Source organism: Spinacia oleracea, chromosome 6, assembly GCF_020520425.1.
Source record: "Spinacia oleracea cultivar Varoflay chromosome 6, BTI_SOV_V1, whole genome shotgun sequence".
Taxonomy (NCBI): Eukaryota; Viridiplantae; Streptophyta; class Magnoliopsida; order Caryophyllales; family Amaranthaceae; genus Spinacia; species Spinacia oleracea.
The window spans coordinates 32,254,306-32,281,782 of NC_079492.1; the positions used below are offsets into that span (position 1 = coordinate 32,254,306).

Here is a 27,477-nt window from a genome sequence, read left to right on the forward strand (position 1 = left end):
TATCTACGGAGGGACGACACTTGGAGTCCTAAAGACTTGTTCTTGTTCGGTTCGGGCGCAGTTAGGGAAGGCACGCTACAAAATGTATGCATCTATACTATGCTAAATGATTATGTGTAAATAATATGCTTTCCTGGCTTTATGGTTTTTCCGCATGATTTATGTATTGTCATATGTATCATAACCTAACACAATCACCACTGAACCAACAGACAATTGGTATTGTAATTATTTTGTTGTTCTATAGAAATGTATGAAGTATATAACTCCATAAACAAGTTTAATGCTATGTAATCACTAATATAAATATTTATATTTTTAATTTAGTGCAAGCTTAATCTTTGATCATTTTAAACCGTGCAATTGTAGTCCTTTAATAAAATAAAAATGTCAATGGCATATGTGATGCCTCCAAATCTTAAATGAGAACTATTATGTGAATTCCCGCCAAAATCACCCAAATACCTACAAAATTTCAAAATTAAATAAACCAACCCTCATTGATAACTTCCCAAATAAAACCTACTTAAAAAAAATTACGTACACTCATTTTCATCAAACTGATAAAAGTAACCCTCCCCTATACAACTACCATACCCCTTATTCCTACGACATCCAAAATAAAACCTCCTTCCACCATATTCAATTCACTCTTTGTGTCTAAATATTTGGGTTGCTTCTAATCTTCTATGATTTTTCTAACCTCCTTCTTTCTCTCTGTTTAATGTATGTATTATTGCATTCACTTTAAATTTTGGCTTGCTTCAATAGTTTTAAAATTTATTATCCTAAGATATATGTTTACATGTGATGAATTGTAGTTTATGCCTCATGACACCCACCATGAGTCCCTCTCTTTGATGCGCGATCTCCTTCCTCGCTGTCGTACTATTGCCAACGGTCACCAAACACCAGCAAAATGAAGCCTAATATCGACACAACATCGTCATCCTTGAATTTAAGTACCATCAATGTTAGCATGTGGCAGATGATCAGCGTCATGTAGTATAGTTCCTTGGTAATTTGAGAAAAGAAATTCATCAAATTCCCTCATACGGATTACGGAGTACTACCTATAATTTATTTTCTTCTTTTAAATTTGTTGTATAATGTATTATTTCATTATCCCAATGTATACTACTTCAGTAATCGGATTTGTTGATCTTGTAGAGAGAAGGGATATCACGGTAGAATGGGGATGCATTGTGACCTAAACAGTTAGATTTATTGCCTAATACCTATGTCGCCAACGTCCACCATGCATGGTATGATATATTGTTATTATTCTTTTTGTTGAACGCACTCCACTAATCATCCTTCTTCTACCTTAATTAATTTATCTATCATCCTGACCCTCTATTTATGTTACAAATTTTACAATGTATATTTTCTTACATAATTTCATACTTATTGCGACCCTTAGAATAAGGGTAATTTTTTGTTAATATACATGCTGATTCAGGTTTGCCTACTTTCTACAATTACTCTCATTTCACTTTTTTTTTCAGCCTCCATTGTCGATAGTCCATTTTTTGAGCAATTGTTGGGGTAATTGACGAAGAAAGAACTAAACTATTTGACGAGAGTTTTTTTATTTGTTGGATTGGTTATGGAAATATAGAATATATAGATACTTTAATTGTAGTTCTACACCCCTTGTATATTTAGAATAGTATAAATATAACTTTTTACAACACAAGGGATAGATACAGAGATACGAGACATCCAAAAAATGATTAAATAACTTGAGGCTTTTGCCAAAATTAGCATGAAATTTTGCCTTTAGTATCTTCATTAATAGCTTGAGATGAGTATTTTCATACTCCATATTTCTTTTTCTCTTTCATCCAATATTTTCCTTTATTTAATTTTAATACCTTTGTTCTTCTATGTTTTGGGTTCCATACGTCATCTAACCAGCCCACTACGGAGTATTATTTTTTATTTTCATAATCCACGGACAGTATTATCTCAAAAATGCTGTATTTTTTTGCTTTGTATATGAACTCTCAAGTAGTTTAGCGGGTTAACTATTGACTTTTACATTAGAATGTTCAATATCTATGTTTCCTCTCCCGTTTAGTTTGTTAATTATGCTTTATTTTCTTTCTTAGTGGACGCTAATCATCACTTAGCAACCACCTTAATTACCTGTTCAACTTGCAATATTTTCTTCCTGTGTATAAAGGTAAGCTCATTTTAAAATTTACAATTCAAGTCAATAACCATTAAATTTTGTTCCCGTTGATTACGTGTAAAAATGTTTAACCTTGTTTTTTATTCTCGCTATTTCTTTTGTACCCTCTCTATATGTTGTCAATTATGTTACATTGTTACTCATGCTTAAGTTGTAGATGACATCCATGGTGTTTCAATTGCTTTCTTGGTTTCCGCTTGCGTCGAGGAGCCAGTGAAGTTGGTTCGTGAAAAGAGAATTTGATTTGGGTTTTTATGTTTTATTTGTTGTAATGCAAATAAATCTATCAATAAAATAAAATAGGGGGTTCATGGTTGTAAATTGTTGAATGAATCAATAAAACAAGGGTTGTTTGTAAGTGTTCGATTCAAACAATGGTTTAACGTTATACAAAGTATATCTTTATTCAAATGGTCTTGCGCGCACAAGGTGTACAATAAATTTATTGTACACCAAAATAACTTTTACTCATTTTTTTGTAACTTTACCATAATTTTGATTAACTTTTATATTAGGAAAAAAGAAGTTGTTAGATAAATATTTTAAAGGGTTAAATGATTAATTTTATACATTATTAGTGATTTTGAAGAAATAAGTTTTATTAAAATGATTAAAAAAAATCACTTAAAAATAAATAACTTTTACGTATATAAGCTTAACTTTTAAGCATTTTGAGTTAACTTTTATTCTGGTGTACAATATTTATTGTACAACCTTTGTAAATAAAAACTTGTGATCTTTATTTTATTTCTAACTCTACGTGTCTATACACATCCCATGCATTAACACGTATTTTATAAAAGAAATAATTGAATAATAATTTTCAAATACTCTTACATGTAAGGAATTTAGGGATCTAATCTAGTAAATAAAATAAAAATCTCGCTTTCCCAATATTGTTGTTTTTCTCAAAGAAATTAATAGTCGATGAAATTCACAATTGAGGCGTGTTATCGTGTAAACCTAATGATTTTATCTTATAAATACGATGATCACGATTGATGATGATGCTATTCACCTAACATTCCAGTCTATCACTCTTTCCTTCTCCTAAACACAGGGCTGCCGATGCCTTCCTCCGATTCTCACCGCAGCAACAATGGCGATCATTTAGAAGAAGAGGAGGAAGAAGAAGAATATGAAGAAGTCGAAGAAGAAGTCGAAGAAGAAGTCGAAGAAGAAGAGGAGGTTGAAGAATACGAAGAGGTCGAAGAAGAGGTTGAAGAAGAGGTAGAGGAAGAGGTCGAAGAAGAAGTCGAAGAATATGAAGAGGTTGAAGAAGAAGTCGAAGAATACGAAGAGGTTGAAGAAGAAGTCGAAGAAGAGGTCGAAGAAGAAGAGGTTGCGGAAGAAGTAACAATGGCGGAAGCGGACGAAGTTGTCGAGGGGCAGGAAGAGGAAGGGGACGAGGAGGAGGAAGAGGAGGTTGAAGAAGAAGAATACGAGGAGGTTGAGGAATACGAGGAAGTTGAAGAAGAGGTTACGGATGATGATGAGTATGAACCAATAGTGGATGAAGATGCGGAATTGGATGAGGGAGATGCAGCAATTGCAGTAAAAGATGTGAAATTGGGGGAAGGAGATGCAACAATGGCGGAAGAGGGTGTAAAATTGGGGGAAGGAGATGCAACAATGGCGCAAGCCGAGAACGATGGCGATGACGACGAGGGAGCAGCGGAGATGAATGATGTTGCAATGGAAATCGCGCCATCGGATTCGTCTGTCCTGATCGGTGCAGATGATCAGTGTAACGGTTTGTTCTCTCCAATTTCTTTACTTTATTGGGATTTATTATTACCGATTTTAGGTTTGGTGTATTTTAATTCTTTGTGGATCATCTCTAATTTTGCTTTGCATGCATGTTTGATGATGTTCATACATATTTGGTTAAGTAGATGAGTTTTTTGACCTTGAGTGGGTACAATTTGGGATTTTCTGGAGATCTGTTTGGCTGTCGTATTAAGTAAAGGAAGGAGCTTTCGAACCATCTCGTCAAGTAAAGGGTCCTTCTAATGTTTAGAGCAGATTATAGAAGCTACCTGAAGTGTTCTGCTTGGATCTACAATATCATGCTAAATTCTCCAATTTTAGGCATTGATCAATCTAAAGTGACTTCAGGCAGTAGATTCGCTATGAAATTTAAGAACAGATCATGGCATTTATGATTTTCTTGGCTGGTTGTTATAGGAGAAGAAGTTTTGGATAAGTGAAGCGATTGAGTATCTTAGTACCGCGAAGCTATGATGTTTACTTGTTTGGGAAGAGATGCAATTGGACCAAGTTTCCTTAAAATTGAATTTCTGTGATGGAGTTGAGTGATAAGTGGTAATGGCGTTTGGATTCAATTGAGTTTACTTGTTGTTAACAAAGTTAGGAAGATGATTGCACTTGTTTCCTTTTGAAACAACGATGTTGTGAACTAGCGAGGGGATTGGGCGTGAGAAAAAGAATCTAAATTATGTCGACAAGAGTGGCAACTCGTCATGTTGTTTCTTGGTTGTGTGATCGTCATAAATGACACCTTAAGTTTTAACACTTTTAACGGTAAAAAAGTGTCATTGAATTCTATATAGATCTCATATGTTGACGTATTTTGCCTTACCCTTTCAATTTTAGGGCATGTTGGTTTTTTATTTGGGGACACTATGCCTTTGATGTTTAGATTTTGTTCAAATTCCTAAACTTGGAGATTCATTTGGGCACCCGAAGTTAGCCAAAGTTCATTTCTTTGACCTTTGAAGGTTGAATTTGAAATATTGTTTAATTTTATAGCCAAAATTTTACTTTGATGACTTTGAAGAAGTTATCCCTCACAATTACATTTATATGTGGGAATTACAATGATGAAAAAACATAAACTTAAATTCATGGTTTCTCTGCCTTATTTCCCCTCTTTCCCAAATAGCTAACCTCCTTCTTTAGTAGCATAAGTCATCCATTGATTATCGATAATCAGAGAAATTGCAGAAATTGTAAGAGAAACAGGATGTGATGGAGATAGAATAAGTAAATAGAGAAAGTGGGGTGGATTTCACATGGGAGGCTATCAATGGTTATCTATTGTTTGTTTCTAAGGCCTCAATGGTGTATTTTTCTTGTGTTCTAGTTTTGTGCTCTATTTTAGACAAGTGGCAAGTATATTTTCGCTATCTTTTCAAGTGTACTAGAGTGCATTGTGTTCCTATTCATTATATGTCCTGCAACAATCAAGACCATTTGGTTTATATATAGAATTTGATTCAATTTTATAATTTGGATCCGTATTTTCTAATATTATGAAGGCAATGTGTTGGATGTAGTATTCTTAAATTGGTTTATACACTTGAATTACCATAATGATTACGGATTTCTTGGCTATCAATCTATGTCCCATGGTGATAAACCTTTACAAAATGCTTTTTCTTAGCCATGTTTATTTAAAAGGACTTCATGTGTAGGGGTATTGTGGTAAAAATACCTGGACATGTGGCGTGTGTGAAAGGATAGGTATATCATACATGTCCCAGTCTTTGCCATGCCATGATTACCTAATATAGGGAATCATAACTATTTTTTTGTTTTTATGGAGGGATTCACTAATTATAAACCAAGAATATAAAACAAAGAAACTAGAAACTTAAAAGAAATAAAAAAGGAAAAAGATCTTGTGATATACTTATTGTTAATTTAATGATTTTAATCATTTAACTAACGATCTAGAAACTCTCCTATGTTAAAAGATTTTGGACATTAATCTAGTCATAGTGGTAATGATACCTTCACATGTCCTTGAAATATTTGTATTTGACCCACTATGGTCAAAAGTAAAATACAAAGCACTAGAGCTTAACCAAGAAATAGGCGTGGATTGCGGAGACGGACATTAATTCTTTATAAATAAAGAGAAAAAGAAATGAATGAGAAACCGAAAAAATGAAATCAAAAGCCGAATAAGGTGCTATGAAGTATGACATAAATGTTTAATTTGATTATTTAACTAAACATAAGTCTGAAGAAGCACAAAAGAAATCAATCTTAAGATGATGAATACATAAATAGGAAAAAGATGACAACCAAAAAAAGAAATAAAAAGCCAAATAAGATACTATATAATTGTTAATTTAATTATTTAACTAACAACTACTTTTAACAATTAAAAGTTTGAAGAGGAAGAAGATAAATCAATAGGAAATAATGGATCAATCGTGTTATCAAATTATCCAATATCTTTGGGAAATAGAAAAAAATAAGTAATACATTCTTTTCTATTACTTCTTTGACCTCTTTCCATTATACCTTGCGATCAAACCAAAGAATATATGCCACAAAGAAGAAAAAAGAAAAATAGAGACGAGAAAAGAATAAATAGATTTAATCGTAAACCTTAGCCAAGTAGAAACGCATACATAGTTACCTTTCCTATTATATCTTTCTTTTTCTTCTTTATGAGGTTGTTGGAGGATCCAATGCTAATTTCATGTTTGGAATAAGCTATAGTATAACTTTTTGACCTGGATATGGCGGCAAGTTGTTGGCTAATAAGTCGAATTTGTTTTTTTTCAAGTCGAATTTGTTTTTTTTTCAACTCGACCAATTTAACTCAAGAATTTTATGAGTCAAAGTTAAGTAAAACTAAGCATGACTCTAAAAGCTTGTGAATTAGATTGAAAAATATGATGAGTTTGGTGGAATATGTAAGTTATTCACCCAGATTGCCTATAAGATATTTACATTAAAATTTATAAGGATCTCAAAATATTAGAAACTTAGTGTAGGTCGAGAACACATTAAATTAAAGATTAATGCTCGAGCTCACTAAGCTTGCGCCAATTTACAAGATACATGATCTTAGGGCATTAAATCTAGGTTGCATCAACGTGTTGTGACCACTATATCGGGTTTTTACGTAGTTTAGTCAAGAAAATTGTAACTAAAGCTTAATACTTGAGCTCAATAGGCTTGAGTCAATTTACAAGCCCAGGTGAACCTAGGGCATTAAATCTAGGTCGCAACAACGTGTTGTGGCCGCTAAAAAGATTTTCCTTACTTCTATGCTTAGCTAAGTTACGATCTGAGATGAGCTTAGGGAATCACTGTGTTGCGACCGCCCATGATAACCGCTAAGACGCAAACTTACCACATCGAGCATGAAAGCGATTCTGCAACCGTAACGTCTACCACGACTGCCGATTAAGCGTAAAGTTTTAACCTCCACAAGCACATGGTGCACGTGCTCGTGTGTAAATTTCTGAGTAGTCGGAGTGACTCGAGTTAGCTTACCCCAACCTTGACTAGTTATCACCCCTAGTCTTGCCATGGCAAACTAGGCATAACCTTAACCCTTCAAATCTTGAAGGTTGTTCCGATTTCTCTTTGATTTTATACATAATGATCGGATTCTATTCATTTTTTGTTTAGTGTATTATAATCAAAAGCCAAATATTAGTAAATTTGTGGATACACCGTAAATTGAAAAAGACCATTAGTTGCGGTGTAAAGTATGTTTGAAGTCATTGAAACATTGTGAAGATTTCGCGTCTTCGATTCTAAGAAGATCACGAGTTCTCAAGCTTGTGGTTTTGTGAAGAATGGTTCGGACTTTGGTCTTCGAGCATGTGTCGCTCTTACGATTGCACGATTGTATCGTGGATCATTTTTTAGATGAAATTTTTTCGGGAGAGGGATTTTTTTGGAGAAGAACATGCACACAAGTGCACTACAATGATTACTATCATGTTGGCTTGTCTAATTGATTTGGTTTCAAGTGATTTTAATTAGAAGTTCAGAATTGTTTTAGAAGAAGATGATTGCCTCATTCATTTTTCCTCTCGCATTCTTTCTTCATGTAGATGGTAGCCAAGATGAGGTATACTTGAGATCAGGACCTACAAGTGGTGTAAAGTCTGAAGCAAGTGCTCTACATCATACCCATGCTGCAGAAGTCCTCTGCCTTGACAGGAATGCATCACCTGTCCTACAAAATGGGAGTGGAATGGGAATCTCTTCTATTGATGTCGGGTGTTCCAAATCTCCGCAACTGTTCCAACATATAGCTGGCCCTTCTAATAATGGAATTGATGCTGTGGAAGAGAAGCAGGTCCCTGTGGAACAAACAATACTTGTTTCTGCTCCTCATGCTGTCAGTGATCAACTGAATAAGGTGGGGACCACTGATGTTGAGGAGTCTAAGCTACTCTCTAAGGAGGCAGACCTTCGTTCTCCATCAAGGACAGGCAGGGACCAAAGGGACTCAAGGTCTGCAAATTTGATTCTTAACAATAATATCTACTGGTTTTTGCTGTGTTAATTCGTTATCAGAACAGTGGCTATAACTCTCTCCAGTTAATGTGATATTGCTAATACTTCAGTTTTTCCAGATCTTGGTTTCCCCAAGTGAGGCCTAGGAGCTTGTCACCTGGGGCTGAATGTGAGGATGGAAATAAGCGACCTGCAATTATTTGTGAGTATTTTGCTAAAGGTTGGTGCATTAAAGGGAGTTCTTGTAGATTCCTTCATAAAAGAAATCATGAAGAAGATGCGATGCAAGTAGAGGGAAACATACTACTCACCAAAAGTGAGATTCGACCTGATAAAGGTATATTCAAGTCTGTAAGGAGTTTTTGTAGCTAAAACACTCCTGCAATTTGATGCTTCTAATGAGCACTTCTGTATTAGCAGGTTTTGGAGATAATGCTGCAGGAAAGAATAGTCAGAAGGAGCATGGAGAAAGCGTACGTCAGTATAAAGACATAGACAAGATTGCCTTGCTCGAGAGAAAGGGTTCATCTTCCCTTTTTTCTGCTGATTCCCAGAAATCATTTTCTGGTAAAGATGGTTCCAGGTCAATCTCCACCCCAAGGGAGGTGGAGGCAGATATTTTTAAAGATAATCACTCATCTGATAACAATGGCTTGTCAGTTGCTGAAGGCAGTTCAATGCTGCGGGCTGATTTCTTCTCTAGGTTTGGATCTTCAACGAGTGAAGTAGGAGTATCATCTGGCTCAGATTCTATCTTGAGGCTAGTGGAGGAATCGGCTGCTATGCGAAGGCGCTATTCGCTGGATGTTCAGAGTTCTTTGCCATCTTACCGTTTCTCTAGCTGGAAAAACACGTCTTTACTAAGAAACTCTCCCTTATATTCTGGAGCTGATTCAGCAAAATTTTCTGATACAAGTTATACACTTGATGAGCTTCTCTCTTTTAAGTATAAGCCGACTTTTGCTCCATATAACTGGGAGCAATCTGTTCCCTTTCAATCCTCCTATTTTAAACCCCCAGTAAATAGATCTTCAGATGTTCCATATGACCCTTTTCGTGATAGCATTGAGCAATCTGATATTGGACATGAATCCATTAGGCACTCTTCTTGTGGTCAAACTCAAGACGCGAAAAGCGTTTCTGAACAGAATTCTCTTGAGTTGCATAGAAGATTAAAGATTGATACTTGGGATAAGAATTATAGTGGCAATGACAAAGTTGTTCCTGCTGTTGAAGCAGAATCAGCTGCAACTTCAACTAGTGATGCTCAGAATAAGAATTTGACTGAAGAGGAGAATCCCATGGTTCCTGGTAGTGTCAAAGCTATACTTAAAGCAAGCAGAAGCATCAATGAAGGTAACTCTAAGGTATATAACGGAGAACTGAAGGGGGAAAAAGGCAGGCAACCTAATGAATTAGACGATGAAGAATCTAAGGTGATAAGGTACTTTCGTGCTGCTCTTATAGAGTTTGTGAAGGAGTTGATGAAACCAATATGGCATGAAGGCCGCCTGTCCAAGGATGTATATAAAGTAATAGTTCAAAAAGCAGAGGACAAGATTCTGAGCACTTTACAACCGAACCAAGTTCCAAATTCATCAGAGTCCATTAAGCAATATCTGTCTTTTTCTCGCCCTAAAATTTTAAAGCTTATTCAGGTAAGACTTTGGAATTTAGTTAGACATAATCAAGAGATAATGAGTGTCCCAAATCTAACATGCATTTACACCTTTTGCAGGCTTACGTTGACAAATATGGCAAATTTTAGAAGCTAAAGATTGGTCTTGGTTACTGTACAGTTTTCTTATTTGCTGAGAGTTATATATATGAGACTCTTGTGGAGTAGCAATATGTAACCAGAACCATAACTTATTGAATGCTAGTGTAGGTTTTTTTTTTGCCCTCTTTGGTGGCTAATAGGTTTAAGCATCTTCATGCATTAGAATTTCTTTTAGTTTGAGTAGTTACTTATGCTCCCCATAATGTTGAAGTACTTTGGTCTTTTTGGGAAAGGCCAAACTAAATTTATGAAAGCTTGTTTCCATGCATGAAAAATGTTTTGGAATGGAGGAGCATAGTATCCAACGTGCATGCACCATTAATTACTTTTTGCTTGCTTTATTGTTTCTTTTAGAAGGCAAATTCTTGCGAAAACAAACATTTCAAAGGTCATTTTAGCATATTGAGACCGGATTAACGTTTTATGAAGCAACAAATTGGAAGTAGTTAGGACAAGGATGTGAGTTTAGTTCGGGAATAAAAGGGGGGCATAAATTAGGTTCATGATGAATATGAGTTAGTAGAGGAAGAGGAAGAGGAAGAGGAAGAGGAAGAGGAAGAGAGGGAAGAATGATGATTGATGGAGTACGAGCCAACATGTTTCGAATGAGGACAAAATGACAATCATGTTCACCTCAAGAAATAATAATGGACGCGATTGGATGTTGGATATTGGATGATAATAAGAGAGGCGAAACAATACGGGTATGGGCCGACACGTCTCAGATGCGGACATAGAGTTAGAAAAATTTTCAACTCAAAAAATACATAATGGACGCAATTGGATATTCAATGATGATGCTAATGAAGTAGAAAGACGAAATCAATATGGGGTAGAATTACCATACGTAATGTTTTGACATGGTTTGGTTACTCATTTGATAACCTATCTAGAGACATAGGTTTAAAGTCAAAGAATAGCAAAGTGACTTGATTTTGACTAATTGATTACAAGGTTTACAACTCAAATATTAATGATATCATAATACTTGCTCTGTTCATAAATACTCGCAACGTTTGATATTTTTACACTATTCACATATTCCACTTTAACTATTGTTGGTGATTTATATTTCAAATAAAACATAGTAATGTGGGATCTTATTAGATTCGTCTCGATACGTATTTTCAAAATATCAACTTTTTATAATTTTTTGGAGAGAATTTAAGATATTGACGATCTAAATTGTGCATTGGCGTGTGTGAAAGTAACAAACGTTGCGGGTATTTTTGAACGGAGGAAGTATGTTATTCCTAATCTTCATTTCACCTCAAGTACTGATTTCATACTTAGACACTTCATTTGGGGAAAATATCATACAAAAATTTCATGAAATGTCAAACTGACAATTTGACATATACTCATGTCTTATACTTCTAATCGAGCCATTAAAGTAACATTATTCGCAACCATAACTACTTTGAAAGACAAGTAATCAAACTCAACAATTGATATGCTGGTATGCAAAGTTATTTCTTAATTTAAGGATTTTAGCTTAATTCTTTCAAAGACGCATTTTTCACAATAACACTTAAATAAATACAAAATCTTATAATGTCGGGCCAAATGCCCAATCACTCATCTAAGCATGATCTAACACTTAAGAAAGTGTCAAACGATTTGTTTGCTAAGTTTGTATACAATTTATTTTTATGTTTTGGGAAAAAGGAACAAAGGAAAATAATGTGCACCTTATTTCAAAATTCAGGCCATGTTCTCTTCGAAACTTAAAAAAGTAATATTAAGTAAAACAAGTTTTAATAAAATAAAAACGAGTTTAATTAGTAATATTAAGTTAAGTTCAATAAAATTCAATTTTGATCATTAAAAACAAGTTTTAATTAGTAATATTGGTTAATAGTAATTTTAGTTTAGTAATTTTCAGTTCAACACAAATAAGATGAAGAGAATGATGGTCTTAATGCAGTACTTAGTTCGCGAAAGAGGATGTTGATTGGAAAAAGAAAAAAGTTAATCACGAGCACAAATGGAAAACATATGGACAACATGAGTTCTTGGTGTCAAAATGGTTGTGGGATGTAATGGACTAAATCTAAATGGCTCTTTAAACCTCTTCGTTTCCTTTCCATGAAGTAGAAGATGGCTGTCCCTTTGTCGTCCCGTTATTGTTTTTGGGTCAATTGAAAACAAGCTCTTTGCAATTGCAGCGGTAAGGTCGAGTACGTCTGACCCCCTTACCCCGATTCTTGCGGGAGCCTCTTTGAGGCAATGGGGTAATGATAATGATGATGAATGAGTTCTTGGTGTAGGGTTTTGTAGAAAAAATGCGAGTACATTTAACTCACTTCTATTCACTGTTACCTAATTCGCTAGTATGAGACTGGGTACGGGTACGCAATTCGCTACCTAATTTGCTAATTAGACCAAAATTGTACCATTTTCATGTTATAATTCCTTTATTTGGTTCGCGGTTTGTGGGGTGATTAGAGAATTACGTAACACTGCTTCTATCCACCCTTTTCCTAGATTTAGCTTTAAGCAGAGCTGGTCTATATGTTCACTGTATGTTGTTTAAAGGCAATAAAATGAAGATTGTGCTTTTAGTTTGGGGGCGGGGGGAGTGACCTGGGTTTGTTTTTCTACATAAGTCTATTTTATGCTTCTGCAAAAATTTGTGGTCACTGATGTTTTATTTCTCTCTATTAAATGGTTTAGTTGTATGGTTTTCATGTCATTGTTATCTTTTTCCTCGCTAGCAGTATGGCATTGATTTTTTTTTTTTAAATTGTTCAACTAGTTGATTATGATTTGCTATCAATATATGCAGGTAACTCATTTCTTGGATCAAATGTCATCTTCTGTTCAGCTTCATTCTGTCTGGTATTTGTGCATATGAAATATTTTTGGAACAAGGTACATTGCATTTTTCTTTACACCCCTTTCCCCAAAAAATTCTTAGCATATTTCCTCCATCCATGTTTCTCCTTTTATGTAAATCATGCTGTCACTACTGCTAAGTTCATATGCCTTTGATTAGACAGATGATCATGTAGGTCATTGATCCCGATGTCACTTCTATGCTGGTTTTCCTTTTACAGGTTATATTTTTTAGACCTTCGTGTTGTAGATAAACAAAGTATGCCAAGATAACAAAATCTGTGTAAGTTTTGACTATAATCTTCTACAATTTTAAATCTTCAATGTTTGACACAAGTTAATGACAAACATCACTTTCAGTGTCAACACACTTGTCCAGCTCCCAGGTAACATATACTTGCAATTGGGCAATTAGGTTTTGTATCTTCTCTAGGTTTCGTAACTGAGAGCCTTAATATCATACCATACAGTTCTAACTTCTCAGCATTTAAAACAAAATAAATATTGAATCGCTTTTATAACCGGTGCTCTTCATTTGGATTCTCTTTTTTTTTTTTTTTTTGATATTTTCTGATGCTTTCGAACTTTTAGTTATTACAACTTGTATACGGAGTACTTTTATTTGCTTTCAATTAAATCCTTGAGCAAGTCTGCAAGTGACATTTCTGTTGTCTTACTTCTGTAGTTTTGTAGTGTGCTGTAGTTTTGGTGTAGTGTGCTCCAGCTATCATGCTTATGCTTGGCTTATGCTTGTGTGTCTGAGTGGTTCTTGACCAAATTATTTTTTTGCGTATACGACATATGCACTTGTAAAAAATCTTTCTATATTTTCTGTGTCGTTGTTTAATGTTGTGGAGAGGGCTATGACAATATATATTGATGCAGAGATTGTTTTCCTCTAGATATAAGATATTGATGGATTTCTCTCTCTTAAGATATTTGGAGAAGCAATATAATACTCCCTTCATCCCACATTAAAAATGGCACTTATCAACATAGTTTTGGGTGATAAATTGTTGCTTTTCACCTTGTATAACAAAATTTAGAAAAAGTATAAAAATATATTTCAACCCGAATAACAAATTTTATATAGAAGTTACAACTCCCTCTGTCTCTAAATAATAGGCCTCCTTTCTTTTTTGCATTCCCAAAATACTAGCATACTATATAAATTCAGTTTGTTAATACTTGTCCGTATCTCACTTGATAATAACTTTAAGGAAAGGCTACCTTGTGGAATGGTGAACATATTAAAACTTGCATAAAGAAGTATAAATATGATATTTTGACCCATTTCCTTAAAAATCACCTTCAATTGAATATAAAATATTATGGAGGGAAGGGGTATAAGTTTAGGTAAGAGTTAATAAGGTTACATAAGGGCAATTTAGATTTTTACTAGAGAGATTTCCTTCAATATTGTTTGAAGATCCTTAAATTCCCAAAAAATGCTACATTATCACTTATTTCCCACCCTACCGTCCACGTCAGCATTAAAATCGGTCTAATTTTTTTTAATCAATCGGCGCTAAACCGCCAACTAAACTAAAATAGCGGTTGACCCAAGTAAACCGCTATTTCAATTAGCGATTTAACGTTAAATGAACCGCCATTTCACTTGGCGGTTCACTTCCAGGCCCAAATAATCAATCCCTCCCTCTCGTATTGATTTCAAAATACGCAAAAAAAACCCCTCTGCTTCTCTCCCGTGTTACGCTGTGCCTACCTTACACGGTTGCTCCGGTCCGGCGGTGGACAACGTTGAATTTCGCCACACCACTCACCGGTCGTCATCTATTTCTCTCCCCTTGCTGTTGCCTCACACATCTGCCGCCGATCACCTCTTGCTGAACGAAGGTAAAACCTAATTATTATTTTTTTTACTTTAAATTTTATATGTTAGAAATTAATTGTTAATTTAGTAAACATTGATATTATGTTTAGATTTATTTGATGTCGTTATTATGAAGATGATCTTTAGGTTTGTTTTATGGTGTTATTATCAATATTTAATATAGCAAAAATACCATCGATAGTGAATATTTTGTTGTTGTTGTTGTTGTTAATGTATGGCAAACCGGTAATTGAGATAGCTATGTTAACTTTCATATTATTTTAAAAATAAACTTGAAATTTGTGATTGAATTGTAGATGCTAGTATGATAAACCAATTCAATTAGTCTAAAGGACTAGATTATAGAAAACTATTAGTGTCATATTTTGAATGTTGTTTGGTGGTTTTATGGTTAAATATGTTATGTTTAAGAATATGAATAATTCGTGTGTTGATTAATTGTTTGTTGTTTAGAATATGGAGTTGTCAAACTATCCTCTTTATTGTCATTGGGGAGGGAAAATTTTGCAAAGTAGCGGTGTTGTTACATATAAAGGAGGAGGGCGAAAATTTGGGTTTGTCAATTCTCAAATGAGTTATGATGAGGGTTTGAGTAAGGTTTATGATCTTATGATATGTGACTCGAGATATGTGGAGTTGAAGCTACTAATGAGGTATCCAATGATGTCCGGGTCATATGTAGCCATTCCATGATGACAATTCTTTAAAAGCAATGTTAATTGCTGTGTCACAAACACAATCAACCACAATGTAATTGTTCATCGAGCAACTTCCAAAGCAACCCGAAACCCAAACTCACTTGGAATCTTTTCTGAAATGGATTCATGGGCGAGTCAATATTCTTACTGATGAACAATATTCTAGTGAACACATTTCAGAGCTCACTTCTCCAACTCAAACACCACATGTAGAAGCTACAAATGGTGATCCATCTATGATAGCTTTCGATTCTCTAGATCAAATTTGTGTTGATTTTTTTTTGGAGATGAAGTGGTTGGGGTGGATAGTGATGTTGATGAAGATGAAGATACTGAAAACGCTAATGACAAAGCTATAAGAGAAAGCGCTTCATCACAAGTTTTCAACAATGTTGCAGAGTTGGATCCTATGTTGCTTGATTCTTGTAGGACTTGGTCCAACAACGACTTTTTCGATGGTGAATTTGCTATTGGGCAAGAGTTTGATTCGCTGGAGAAACTGAAAGACATACTCAAAGCTTATTCCATAGCTACAAATCATTCATTTAAGGTGTTGGAGGGTGAGCCCACAAAATACATAGTTAAGTGGAAAAGAAAGAGTTCATCTAAATGCTCATGGAGGTTACGTGCAATCAAGCATCCTTGTCTTGTGTCATTCAGAATCGTGAGGTATAATGGGCCTCATGCAAGTAATTGTCTGGGTGACATAAACTCAACCGATCATCATCTACTCTCCTCTGATTTTGTATGCAATGTGATGAGAGATCTTATTAGTGCCGATCCTTCTTTGAAAATCCGTGTTATTGTACAAGCGGTGAAAGACAAGTTTCAGTATACCATCACTTATAAGAGAGCTTGGTCAACGAAACAAATGGCTATTGCAAGTATTTTTTGTGATTGGGAGAAATCTTACAAAGAGTTGTCTAATTACATGCAAGCATTGAAAGAGTCTAATCCAGGAACCGTCGTGGAACCTTGTACGTTGCCTTCTAAAAATCCTTCCTTTCACATTTTTTTGATAGTGTTTTGGGCATTCAAGCCTTCCATCGATGGTTTTAAGCATTGTCGACCCCTAATCACCATAGATGGAATTCATCTATATGGTAAATACAAGGGCACGTTACTCATAGCTATGAGTATAAATGCGAATTTTCAATTGTTCCCTCTCGCTGTTGCTATTGTTGAAAATGAAAATGGTGAAAGTTGGAAATGGTTCATGAAATGCATTCGGCATTTAGTTACTCCAGAGAGAAGGTTTGTGTGTCATTTCTGATAGACATGCAAGAATTTTGCAAACAATGAATGAGGTCAATAGTGGGTGGGAGGAGCCACGTTCCCACTATTGATTTTGTACTTGTTACCTTGCCTTTAATGTCAACACACAGTTCAAGAATGCTTATGTGAAGAAACTTTTCGGAAAAGCCGCAGATGTTCGACAAAGAAAGAAGTTTGATTACTACTTGGGAAGAGTCGGTGAATTGAATGTTGAACCTCGTTAGTACTTGATGGATATTTCTTCTTATCAGTGGTCGATCCACCATGATGGTGGTTTTAGATATGGTGTGAAAACCACAAACATGGCCTAAACCTTTAATGGGTGATGAAAGGTGCTCGTTGTTTGCCAATAGTCGCCCTTGTTAGGATGACGCTTTGCCGAGTGAACTCCTACTTTGTTACAAGACAAGGTTGTGGTAAAAGGAGAATTGAAGAAGGCCATGATTCGTTGAGAAGGCCACAACAACAATTGAAATGAACATGGCAAAATCTGGTGATCACGAGGTCAAAGCCCTTTGATCATGAGATGGGGCTATTTGAGGTTACAACTGGACGAGGAGTCAGGGCTTCGGGTAAAGGTGGTATCGCACACACTGTTAACCTTGTAGCCAGAACTTGCATTTGTGAGAAATTAAAAATCTACAAGTTGCTATGCTCCCATGTGCGTGCGGTTTGTCGTTTTCACAACTTATCTTATGCTGATTTTGTTGATCCTTTCTTTACCACTGTCGAGTATAAGCAAACATAATTGAGGATCTTTCATCTACTTTCTGATGTTCCCTATTGGTCTCCTTATACGGGGGTGAGTATAGTTGCTGACTTTCGTAAACGGCGTGGTTTTGGACGCCCAAAGTCGACTCGATTCCCTAATGATATGGATTCGAGTGCTCTACGCAGTGTCAATGTAAAATCATGTAGCATTTGGCGAAAATAAGAGTATAATAAGAAAACTTGTGCAGCTAGGGGTAGTGTTGGATTATCGGTGTAAATAAACTCTGTTTATGCTCTAAGTTTAATTTTTGTGCATATATTTCTCTTTGTTAAGATTTTATTAATTCTAATAAACTTATTTTTCGGGTCTCATCGAGCAGATGATCCATCTCGGCCCACGTGATACTGCAGTTTTGACGTTGCGGGCGGAGCATAGGAGTGAGGATGTTTAGGGAGGGGGTATGGACAGACTTTTGACGTGTCTGGAGCACGTGTTTGGTTTAGGAGATTGGGTGATACATGATCGAGTTTTGCACTTTGTTAGGCTGGCAGGGTTCTACGGTGTACATAGATTGGTTGGTGGTGGATTAGAGTTAGATAAGTATTTGATCACTGCATTGATCGAGAGATGGAGACAGGAGACACACTTTTCATTTGGTGGTGAGGCTAATGTTACTCTACAGGAGGTAGATGTTTTGTTGGGGCTCAAAGTGGGATGTGGGGCAGATTTAGTCGAGGAGTTGTTAGGGATACGACTAGAGCCTGTTGATGATGCAAAACTTGTTCTCCAGGGCTCATCACTGAAGATGACTTAGTTGATGCCAATTCAGTCAAGGCCCCGCTCATGACGCTGCTGATATTGTTGTTGAGAGACTTAGCCGAGCCTATATTCTTGCACTTATGGGGTCCATTTTGTTTGTTGATAAGAGTGGTGATGTCGTGCAACTCATCTATTTGCCATTGATTCGCGACATGGGTAGAGCTGAGACATACATCTGGGGAGTGCGACCCTTGCTTATTTGTATCGACAGATGTGTCGAGCCTCTCGTAGACGAGCCCGTGACACTGGTGGTCCACTTATACTTATGCAATTATGGTCATGGGAGCATATTCACATTGGTTGTCCGAGGATTCCGAGAGTTTGCGATCCTCCACCTCACGACCCTGAGCATCCTATTTAGGACGACGACGATCCATCTATTCTTGGTACTCAACATGAGCGTGGAGTGGACCCCTTAGTATGCAGGTAACTATTTCGTTAATCAATTCATTTGTTTTCATTTGATTGTTTTATTAACCCTTTACTTGTTTTGTTTTGTTAGTTGGCTTAGGGTTTACTTTTCATCTAGCCATACAACTAGTGGACTCTCTTACTATATGAATGCACTTGACCATAAAAAAGAGACACATATATTAAATATCTTACCTTACTCAAATAATTCGTTGATTTATTAGTTTAGGAATGAATAATCTAAAATAACCTAAATTCACCTAAACCAATCATGTATCACCCAATCTCCTAAACCAAACACGTCCTCCGTACACGTCAAAAGTCTGTTCATACCCCCTCCCCAAACATCCTCACTCCTATGCTCCGCCTGCAACGTCAAAACTGAAGTATCATGTGGGCTGAGATGGATCATCTGCTCGATGAGACCTGATAATAAGTGTATTAGAATTAGTAAAAGCTTAACAAAAAGAAATATATGCACAAAAATTAAACTTAGAACATAAACAGAGTTTATTACACCGATGATCCAACACTACCCCTAGCTGCACAAGTTTTCTTAGTATGCCCTTGTTTTCGACAAATGCTACATGATTTTACATTGACACTGGGTCGAGCACTCGAATCCATCTCATTAGGGAATTGAGTCGACTTTGGGCGTCCCACACCACGCCGTTTACGAGCGTCAGCAACTCTTCTCACCCCCGTATAAGAAGACCAATAAGGAACATCAGGAAGTGGATTAAAGATCCTCGAGTATGTTTGCCTATACTCGACAGTGGTAAAGAAAAGATCAACAAAATCGGCATAAGATAAGTTGCGAAAAAGACAAACCGCAAGCATATGGGAGCATGACAACTTATAGATTATTAATTTCTCACAATTGCAAGTTCTGGCTACAAGGTTAACAGTCCTGACTCCTTGTCCAGTTGTAAACTCAAATAGCCCCATCTCATGATCAAAGGTTTGACCTCCTGATCACCAGATTTTGCCATGTTCATTTCAATTGTTGTTGTAGCTTTCTCAACGAAATCATGGCCTTCTTTAATTCTCCTTTTACCCCAACCTCGCCTTGTAACAAAGTAGGAGTTTCCTCGGTAAAACGTTATCCTAACAAGGGCGGCTATTGGCAAACAACGAGAACCTTTCATCACCCATTAAAAGCTTCAGCCATGTTTGTGGTTTTCACGTCATTTATAAAACCACCATCATGGTGGATCGACCACCTATGAGAAGAAATATCCATCAAGTATTGACATGCTTTAACATTCAATTCACCAATTTTTCCCAAGTAGTAATCAAACTTCTTTCATTGTCGAGCATCTGCGGCTTTTCCGAAAAGGTTCTTCACATAAGCATTCTTAAACTGAGTGTTGACATTAGAGGCAAGGTGACGAGTACAAAATCGATGGTGGCAACGCGGCTCCTCCCACCCACTATTGACCTCATTCATTGTTTGCAAAATTCCTACATGTCTATCAGAAATGACATACAATCCTTCAACATTCAATTCACCGACTCTTCCCAAGTAGTAATCAAACTTCTTTCTTTGTCGAACATCTGCGGCTTTTCCGAAAAGTTTCTTCACATAAGCATTCTTGAACCGTGTGTTGACATTAAAGGCAAGGTAACAAGTACAAAATCGATAGTGGGAACGTGGCTCCTCCCACCCACTATTGACCTCATTCATTGTTTGCAAAATTCTTGCTTGTCTATCAGAAATGACACACAAACCTTCTCTCTGAGTAACTAAATGCCGAATGCATTTCATGAACCATTTTCAACTTTCACCATTTTCATTTTCAACAATAGCAAAAGAAAGAGGGAACAATTGAAAATTCGCATTTGTACTCATGGTTATGAGTAACGTACCCTTGTACTTACCATATAGATGAGTTCCATCTATGGTGATTAGGGGTCGACAATGCTTAAAACCCTCGATGGAAGGCTTGAATAAAACACTCTAAAAAAATGTGAACGGAAGGATCTTCATTAGAAGGCAACGTACACCGTTCCACGACGGTTCCTGTAGACTCTTTTATTGTTTGCATGTAATTAGGCAATCTTTTGTAAGATTTCTCCCAATCACCAAAAATGCTTGCAATTGCCTTTTGTTTCGCTGACCAAGCTCTCTTGTAAGTGATGGTATACTGAAACTTGTCTTTCACCCCTTGCACAATAGTATGGATTTTCAAAGGATCGGCACGAATAAGATCTTTTATCACACTGCATACAAAATCAGAGGAGAAAAGATGATGATCGATTGAGTTTATGTCACCCACACAATTACTTGCATGAGGTCCATTATACCTCACAATTCTGAATGACGCAAGACAAGGATCCTTGATTGCACGTAACCTCCATGAGCATTTGCATGAACTCTTTCTTTTCCACTCAACTACGTATTTTGTGGGCTCAGTCTCCAACATCTTAAATGAATGATTTTTAGCTATGGTATAAGATTTGAGTATGTCATTCAATTGTGCCAACGAATCAAAAGAGTCGTTGTTGGACCAAGTCTTGTAAGAATCAAGCAAAATCAGAAGCAAAATCGGATCCAACTCTGCAACATTGTTGAAAACTTATAATGGAGCGCTGTCTCTTATAGATTTGTCATTAGCATTTGTGTATCTTCATCAACATCACTATCCACCCCAACCATTTCATCTCAAAAAAAATCAACACAAATTTGATCTAGAGAATTTTAAGCTATCATAGATGGATCTCCATTTGTAGCTTCCACATGTGGTGTTTGAGTTGGAGAAGTGAGCTCTGAAATGTGTTCACTAGCATATTGTTCATCAGTAAGCATTCTTGTGAATGAACCCGCTACCCTACTTTGATTTGTCAAGGGCAAGTAGGAAAATTGATTCGTCAATGAATCCATTTCATGAAAGGATTCCAAGTGAGTTTAAGTTTCTGGTTGCTTTGGAAGTTGCTCGATGAACAATTGCATTGTGGTTGATTGTGTTTGTGACATAGCAATCAACATTGCTTTTAAAGAATTGTCATCATCCAAAGGAATGACTACATATGACCCGGACATCACTGGATTAGTAGCTTCAACTCCACATATCTCGAGTCACATCTCATAAGATCATAAACCTTACTCAAAATCTCATCATAACTCATTTGAGAATTGACAAACCCAAATTTTCGCTCTTCTCTTTTATATGTAACATCACCGCTTCTTTGCAAAATTTCCCTCTCCAATGAAAATAAAGAGGATAGTTTGACAACTCCATATTCTAAACAAAAAAAGATTAATCAACACACGAATTGTTCATATTCTTAAACATGACATAATTAACCATAAAAACCACCAAACAACATTCAAATATGACACTAATAGTTTACTATAATCTAGTGTCTTCAACTAATTGAATTGGTTTATCATAATAGCATCTACAATTCAATCACAAATTTCACGCTTATTTTTAAAATATATGAATAGTAACATCGCTAGCGGTTTGACATACATTAACAAAAAAAAAAAATCACCATCTATGGTATTCATTGATATCTCAATTATTCATAATAACAACATGAAACAAACCTAAAGATAATCTTCATAATAACGACATCAAACAAATCCAAACATAATATCAATGCTTAATAAATTAATAATTAATTTCTAACATACTTAATTCAAATTTAAAAAAATAAAAGGTTTTACCTTCGTTCAGCCACCGCAAGAGGTGGTCGGCGGCATACGTGTGAGGCAACAGCAAGGGGAGAGAAATAGATGACGATCGGTGAGTGGTGTGGCGAAATTCAGCGTTGTTCACCGCCGGACCGAAACAACCGTGTGAGACAGGCACATGACAAGGCGGGAGAGGGAGGGATGGATTATTTGGGTCTGGAAGTGAACTGCCAAGTGAAATGACGGTTCGTTTAACGTTATATCGCTAATTGAAATAGCGGTTTACGTGGGTCAATCGCTATTTCAGTTGGCGGTTTAGCGCCGGTTGATTTAAAAAAAAAATTAGACCAGTTTTAACGCTGACGTGGACGGTAGGGTAGGAAATTAGTGATAATGTAGCGTATTTTGGGAATTTAAGGATCTTCAAGCAATATTGAAGGAAATCGCTCTGAAAAGAATGAAAGCTTTAAACAATGTAGTTTTTATTTCTATTATATAAGTGAAGAGGTGAGGTTATTTTAGTAAATCCGCTTTTGGTGTCCCCCTTGGATTATTAAAATACCCTCCACACTTATATAACAAAGAATATAATGATAACCTTTCCAATAAGAAAAGCACTTTAATCAATCTAGCCCCTTAAATAAATTCTTACCATTTTAATCAATCTGTTTATATGCGTTCGGCTCAATCTAACTTATATGTTTCTTATATTCGCACCCATCGCATTTATTTTTTAAATGTTATTTCAGGTTTAAATGTAACAACACAAATCGATTTTTTTATATTCGCACGCATCGCGTGCATATAAGACTGGTATTAACAAATTGTATTAACAGACTACGGGAGCCCAATGGATGAAGTTTTGGCTTTGTACTTTAAAACATTGGGAATGATTTGGTGAAATAAATTACTCATGCTTGATGTCTCCATGTCGCTATGTGCATATAGCATAAAATATTGGAAATGGTTTACTAATAACTGAGGGTTATGTTCACTGTTACCTGATTCGCAAGCATGAGATTGGGTACAGGTTCGCAATTTGCTACCTTGTTTGCTAAAATTAGACTGAAATTGTACCATTATGTTATAATTTGCTTAATCGGTTCATTGTCCGTAGGGTGATTAGAGAATTAGGTAACACTTATGCTTGATGCTTTAGCTACCTTGGGCATTCAAAGAGCCTAGTTTGTCTTTTAATTATTTGAAAAAGAAGCATCTACTAGTCACTCTCTCAGTTGGCTTTTCAAGCTTTCACATTGAGATTTGAGAGGGTGCAGTTTGGAGTGAGATTTAAGACTTGAGTTATCTACTCATCTGATTCCATGCTTATGTGATATGTCCACCATCTGATGGAGCTATACCAATATGAGAATGTGGACTAAAATGACATCCAGTTGGATGGCCGAAGAATTGAATTTGTTAAATTTCTATATTTGTTCTTGAGCATGAATAGTTATCTAGAACTTGTATTTGAAAGAGTATGGACATTTATGGAACAACAACAAATTGTTTCTCAAAATCCCGAGCGATTTCCGAACATAATGTTTAAAGATGTCGAAATTCCCAAAATATGTCCTTTTTTTTTTATAATTCCTAATCTACCGTCCACATCAGCAATTAGACCGACCATTTTTTTAATGACTCAGTTAGCGGTATTGGGTTTGTGCACCGCTAATTCAGTTAGCGGTTAATTGGGGGAGGATTTTAATAAGAAAAAAACAGAGCAATTTCCTTCTTCCTCAAAGGAGACAACTCTATACAATCCCTCACTGCTTCTCACCCACCTGTCCGGCAACAGCCTGCTTACCACCTCCTCTCACCAGCCACCCCTCGCCTCCGATAACAGTCTTTGTCCCGTAGATTCGCCTCTGCACCACCCAATCAATAAATTGAGCCCTATTTTCTTTCTTTTTAAAAGATGTATGATATTGTATGGAATTGCTGGTTTTTGGGGTAAAATTTGTCTATACCAGTAGGGGAGAGAATGTGGGTCAATGAAATTCTTTAAATTTCTACCTTTTTCCCTTATTTTTTCCCCATACAATTAATTGAAAATTGAACATGAAATTGGCTTGAAATCTTAGAATAGAAACTTCAAGATTTTTAATTAGTGGTAGTACTGAAATGAACAAGTAGAAGAATTTAGTAGTAGCTTTTAGGAACTAGACGAAGTTAAGAACAAGTTGGTTTGGCAAATTGACACACCTTTTATTTTTCTCTTTAACACGTATCATGATTTGCTGAGGTTAAATCCAAAATTTCTTAGTTGAATTAGGAGCTGGAGTAAGTGGTAAACCGCCATTTGAGTCGGCAGTTTGTTCTTTAACCGCAGATTCAGTTAGCGGTTTAGTATAGGACTTTGGAAAAAAATCAAAAATTATTGTCGATGTAGACGGTAAAGTGGAAAGTATATATAAAAGAGGCGTATTTTGGGAATTTCGACATCTTTAAGCAATTTTGCCGGAAATTGCTCCAAAATCCCTGGGTTCATTTTGTAGGGCTTACACCTTATGTGGTGACTTACGGGGATGCCAATAGCCCAATAGTCTAGGATAGATTGGTTTGTCGCACTTGTGGAGGTTTTGTGTTCATTTCTTACCCAATAGAAGAAAATATTGTGCATCTTAATATCAACTAGAATTGAGCTAATGGTCTAATATTGACACCCAATTGATTAAGGGGGTTTGATTTCTTACACTAGTTAAAGGTACATGGCTCTTGAGCAAATTAAATGATTCATTGTTTCTTTTTGGTCTTCCACTTTCAAGCACATCTTATTTTTCAAAGTACGAAGTCCAAGGTAAGTTCATAATTTGAACTTGGTTGTTTTTTGTTTGATTATTGGATTTCTATACTGACTATTATTGATTATGCATAGATGCAATTCAGATGCAGATTTTTTTTTACTAACTAGGATATTTTAAAATGCCAGCATAGATGGCAGTTAATCAAATATGTCCTTATGAGCGGCCCCTGGCATTAAGTCTTCCTCGTTCTTCAAAATATTGGTATTTGATTGGTTTGGCTTAAATTTTTAAATGATCTTGTGATGCCTTCGGACATGCATCTCTTTTCTTATTACATTCACCCTCAAGATTAGCCAGCTGAAATGCATGCTGTGTTGTGTATTCCTGATCTAATTTTTCCAAAATAATGTGCTTGCTGCTTCTTAAGTGATGGATATGTTGAGTTTTGGTAGTAAGGGAAGAAGCCTTGTACCCCGTTATTAGACATTAAGCAGAATTTACTATTTCATGGGATGTCCTATATTTGGTGTTATGAGAAACATTAAATTTCATGAGCGGTTGTCTGAGTTGACTCTTGATTTTATCTAAAATGTGATTAATGGAGAATCATGAGACTGGGTCTACTATTCTTTTAGATCCCCTCTCCCCTTGCCTGCTACATGCTAAAGGCGTAGTGTGTTGTTCTTTATCGATGAAGAAAACAGACTTTAGGAAAGTGGTTCAGGTAGCTCAACGGTTAGAGCAAAGGACTGAAAATTCCTGTATTCTTATTCAGCCTAGTTCGTTATCGTTCGAAAATCATGTCTTAGAGGTAGCTGCTCATCTACCTTCTCTAAATGGTAACTTATACTTTAGTCATGCTACCACTTTCAGTTTAGAAAAGCATAGTGAGTATGTCTATGGAGAAAGCATCAACCTTGGTATATCTTTGGTGTAACACTGATAACCATGGTAAATAGCTTTGGACTTTCTCCATTATTGATAGGCTGTTTTCTTGGAAAAAAGTTAGTAAGAGAAGTTACTTTCAGGAAGAAGGTTTTACTCAAAGTAGAGGCTTACTCTGGTTTCTACTATTATGGTATGGGTGACGGACTAATGGTTGGTTCCCTATTGGCTTTTTTATAACAAACTAGATAAATTGGCGGTTGTCTTTTCTTAGATGCATGGTTTGGATGTGGGTATGTATACCTTGGGCTAGCTGGATGAGAACTGTGGAACTTAGCTGGGTACGCGGTAATAACTGTGTAGGACTCTGAGTATTTAACTGAGTTCTGTTACAAATTAGGATTGTGCATCCTAGCTCTGATTTTAAGAGTGAAATATCTCAAGGCAACTTAGCTACCTACATTGAAAGTTCAGATCAACTGCTAGCTTTACTCAGAGGTGGGTTCGGTTTCTCATTCTGTTGCTGATAGAGGTTCACGGTATTGAGGATATTGTCTAATCCATTGATTAATCGAAGTTGGTTGATAAGGTCGGTTTCTTTAAACTTCAAAGTTTTCTCATGTTATTCGATGCTCCATGTGTTTCTGTGTTGGACCATTGAAAACCATGTTTTAGATATGAGATCTTGTTACGGCGTGGCAGTTGTTTAAGGATAAGATGATGTCTAAGTTATTTGATTTGTATTTGCTCATTTTATTTTCTAATATGGTGGATGAACATGAACTTATGCAGCACTTGACAGAAGACAATGTTAAATTGTTAATAGAGACTACCACGGCGAGGCACTCAATGCTTTTAACCACTTCAGTACTTTGTTCATATAAGAGGGGTTTTGGGCAGAAAAGCATGGTAGCTCTACATTTCTCTAAAGTTTGTGTCTTAGCTTTGGAAACTCTGTTATAAAAGTGTAAGTGTAAATTTGAATTTTCTTTTCCTTTTGAAAAATTCATGTTTAGTTACCAGTTTTTTGGATGGAGACACTCAGTAGTATTTCTAAAAACTTCCAGAATCCCTGTGAATTATTGAAAACGCGGGGTATCTAGAGAATTATTGAAACCGCGATAAAGGCTACTCTGTAGGTTAGTACTAGTTGTAAAGACGAGAGATTTGCTCAAGGAAATTCTATCTGAAGAGTTCTGCTGAAGTGAAGACAAAGTTCACATGACAAAGAATTTGCAATAATGCATTCAAGGAAGATAAAACATGCCGAGACAAAGACGTACCACCAACTATGGATCTTGCCTATCTGAACTTTTAACGTCTATTTTATCCTTCGCTAAAAGATTGTCTCATATACCACAAAATAAATGTTCTTATTTGTCC

The 27,477-nt window shown here is 36.0% G+C and overlaps 3 protein-coding genes across 8 annotated transcripts; 2 read left to right on the top strand and 1 right to left on the bottom strand.

The window, feature by feature from the left end:
* The first annotated feature begins 3,133 nt into the window (after window positions 1-3,133).
* LOC110804986 (protein FRIGIDA-ESSENTIAL 1) lies at window positions 3,134-27,024 on the top strand. Of its 6 annotated transcripts, none has more exons than XR_008924301.1 (7): window positions 3,134-3,950; window positions 8,026-8,431; window positions 8,545-8,771; window positions 8,855-10,092; window positions 13,003-13,088; window positions 13,274-13,335; window positions 26,887-26,962. XR_008924301.1 is itself a non-coding variant. In XM_056833340.1 (6 exons), exons 1-5 carry the CDS (start codon window positions 3,266-3,268, stop codon window positions 13,069-13,071), a joined length of 2,625 nt encoding a protein of 874 aa, XP_056689318.1. In that variant the 5' UTR covers window positions 3,134-3,265; the 3' UTR covers window positions 13,072-13,088; window positions 26,887-27,024. The 6 variants fall into 6 exon arrangements, 3 of the variants coding, with proteins under 3 accessions (XP_056689318.1, XP_056689319.1, XP_021866274.2); XR_008924302.1 differs by having other exon boundaries at window positions 3,137-3,950; window positions 8,554-8,771; XR_008924303.1 differs by lacking the exon at window positions 13,274-13,335 and adding an exon at window positions 10,173-10,318 and having other exon boundaries at window positions 3,137-3,950; window positions 26,887-26,901.
* LOC130463054 (uncharacterized) lies at window positions 15,364-18,406 on the top strand. Its single transcript, XM_056832074.1, has 4 exons — window positions 15,364-15,560; window positions 15,772-15,830; window positions 15,899-16,859; window positions 18,136-18,406. The coding sequence occupies exons 1-4, from the start codon at window positions 15,364-15,366 to the stop codon at window positions 18,404-18,406; spliced, it is 1,488 nt and encodes a 495-aa protein (XP_056688052.1).
* Window positions 20,129-21,248, bottom strand: LOC130463055 (uncharacterized). The gene is made up of 2 exons (XM_056832075.1): window positions 20,828-21,248; window positions 20,129-20,568 (listed from the first exon to the last, which is right to left on the bottom strand). Exons 1-2 carry the CDS (start codon window positions 21,246-21,248, stop codon window positions 20,129-20,131), a joined length of 861 nt encoding a protein of 286 aa, XP_056688053.1.
* Window positions 27,025-27,477: the final 453 nt, after the last annotated feature.

What these genes read in the sequence shown, in the direction of transcription:
- LOC130463055 (XM_056832075.1), bottom strand. Translation starts at nt 21,248, where the DNA reads ATGTTGGAGACTGAGCCCACAAAATACGTAGTTGAGTGGAAAAGAAAG. An exon ending in AGGAACCGTCGTGGAACGGT is followed by an intron (nt 20,569 to 20,827) that starts GTACGTTGCCTT and finishes TTCGGCATTTAG; the next exon opens with TTACTCAGAGAGAAGGTTTG.
- LOC110804986 (XM_056833340.1), top strand. Translation starts at nt 3,266, where the DNA reads ATGCCTTCCTCCGATTCTCACCGCAGCAACAATGGCGATCATTTAGAA. An exon ending in TGCAGATGATCAGTGTAACG is followed by an intron (nt 3,951 to 8,025) that starts GTTTGTTCTCTC and finishes TTCTTCATGTAG; the next exon opens with ATGGTAGCCAAGATGAGGTA. An exon ending in AGGGACCAAAGGGACTCAAG is followed by an intron (nt 8,432 to 8,544) that starts GTCTGCAAATTT and finishes CTAATACTTCAG; the next exon opens with TTTTTCCAGATCTTGGTTTC.
- LOC130463054 (XM_056832074.1), top strand. Translation starts at nt 15,364, where the DNA reads ATGGAGTTGTCAAACTATCCTCTTTATTGTCATTGGGGAGGGAAAATT. An exon ending in GAGTTGAAGCTACTAATGAG is followed by an intron (nt 15,561 to 15,771) that starts GTATCCAATGAT and finishes ACAATATTCTAG; the next exon opens with TGAACACATTTCAGAGCTCA. An exon ending in TTAGTTACTCCAGAGAGAAG is followed by an intron (nt 16,860 to 18,135) that starts GTTTGTGTGTCA and finishes GCACTTTGTTAG; the next exon opens with GCTGGCAGGGTTCTACGGTG.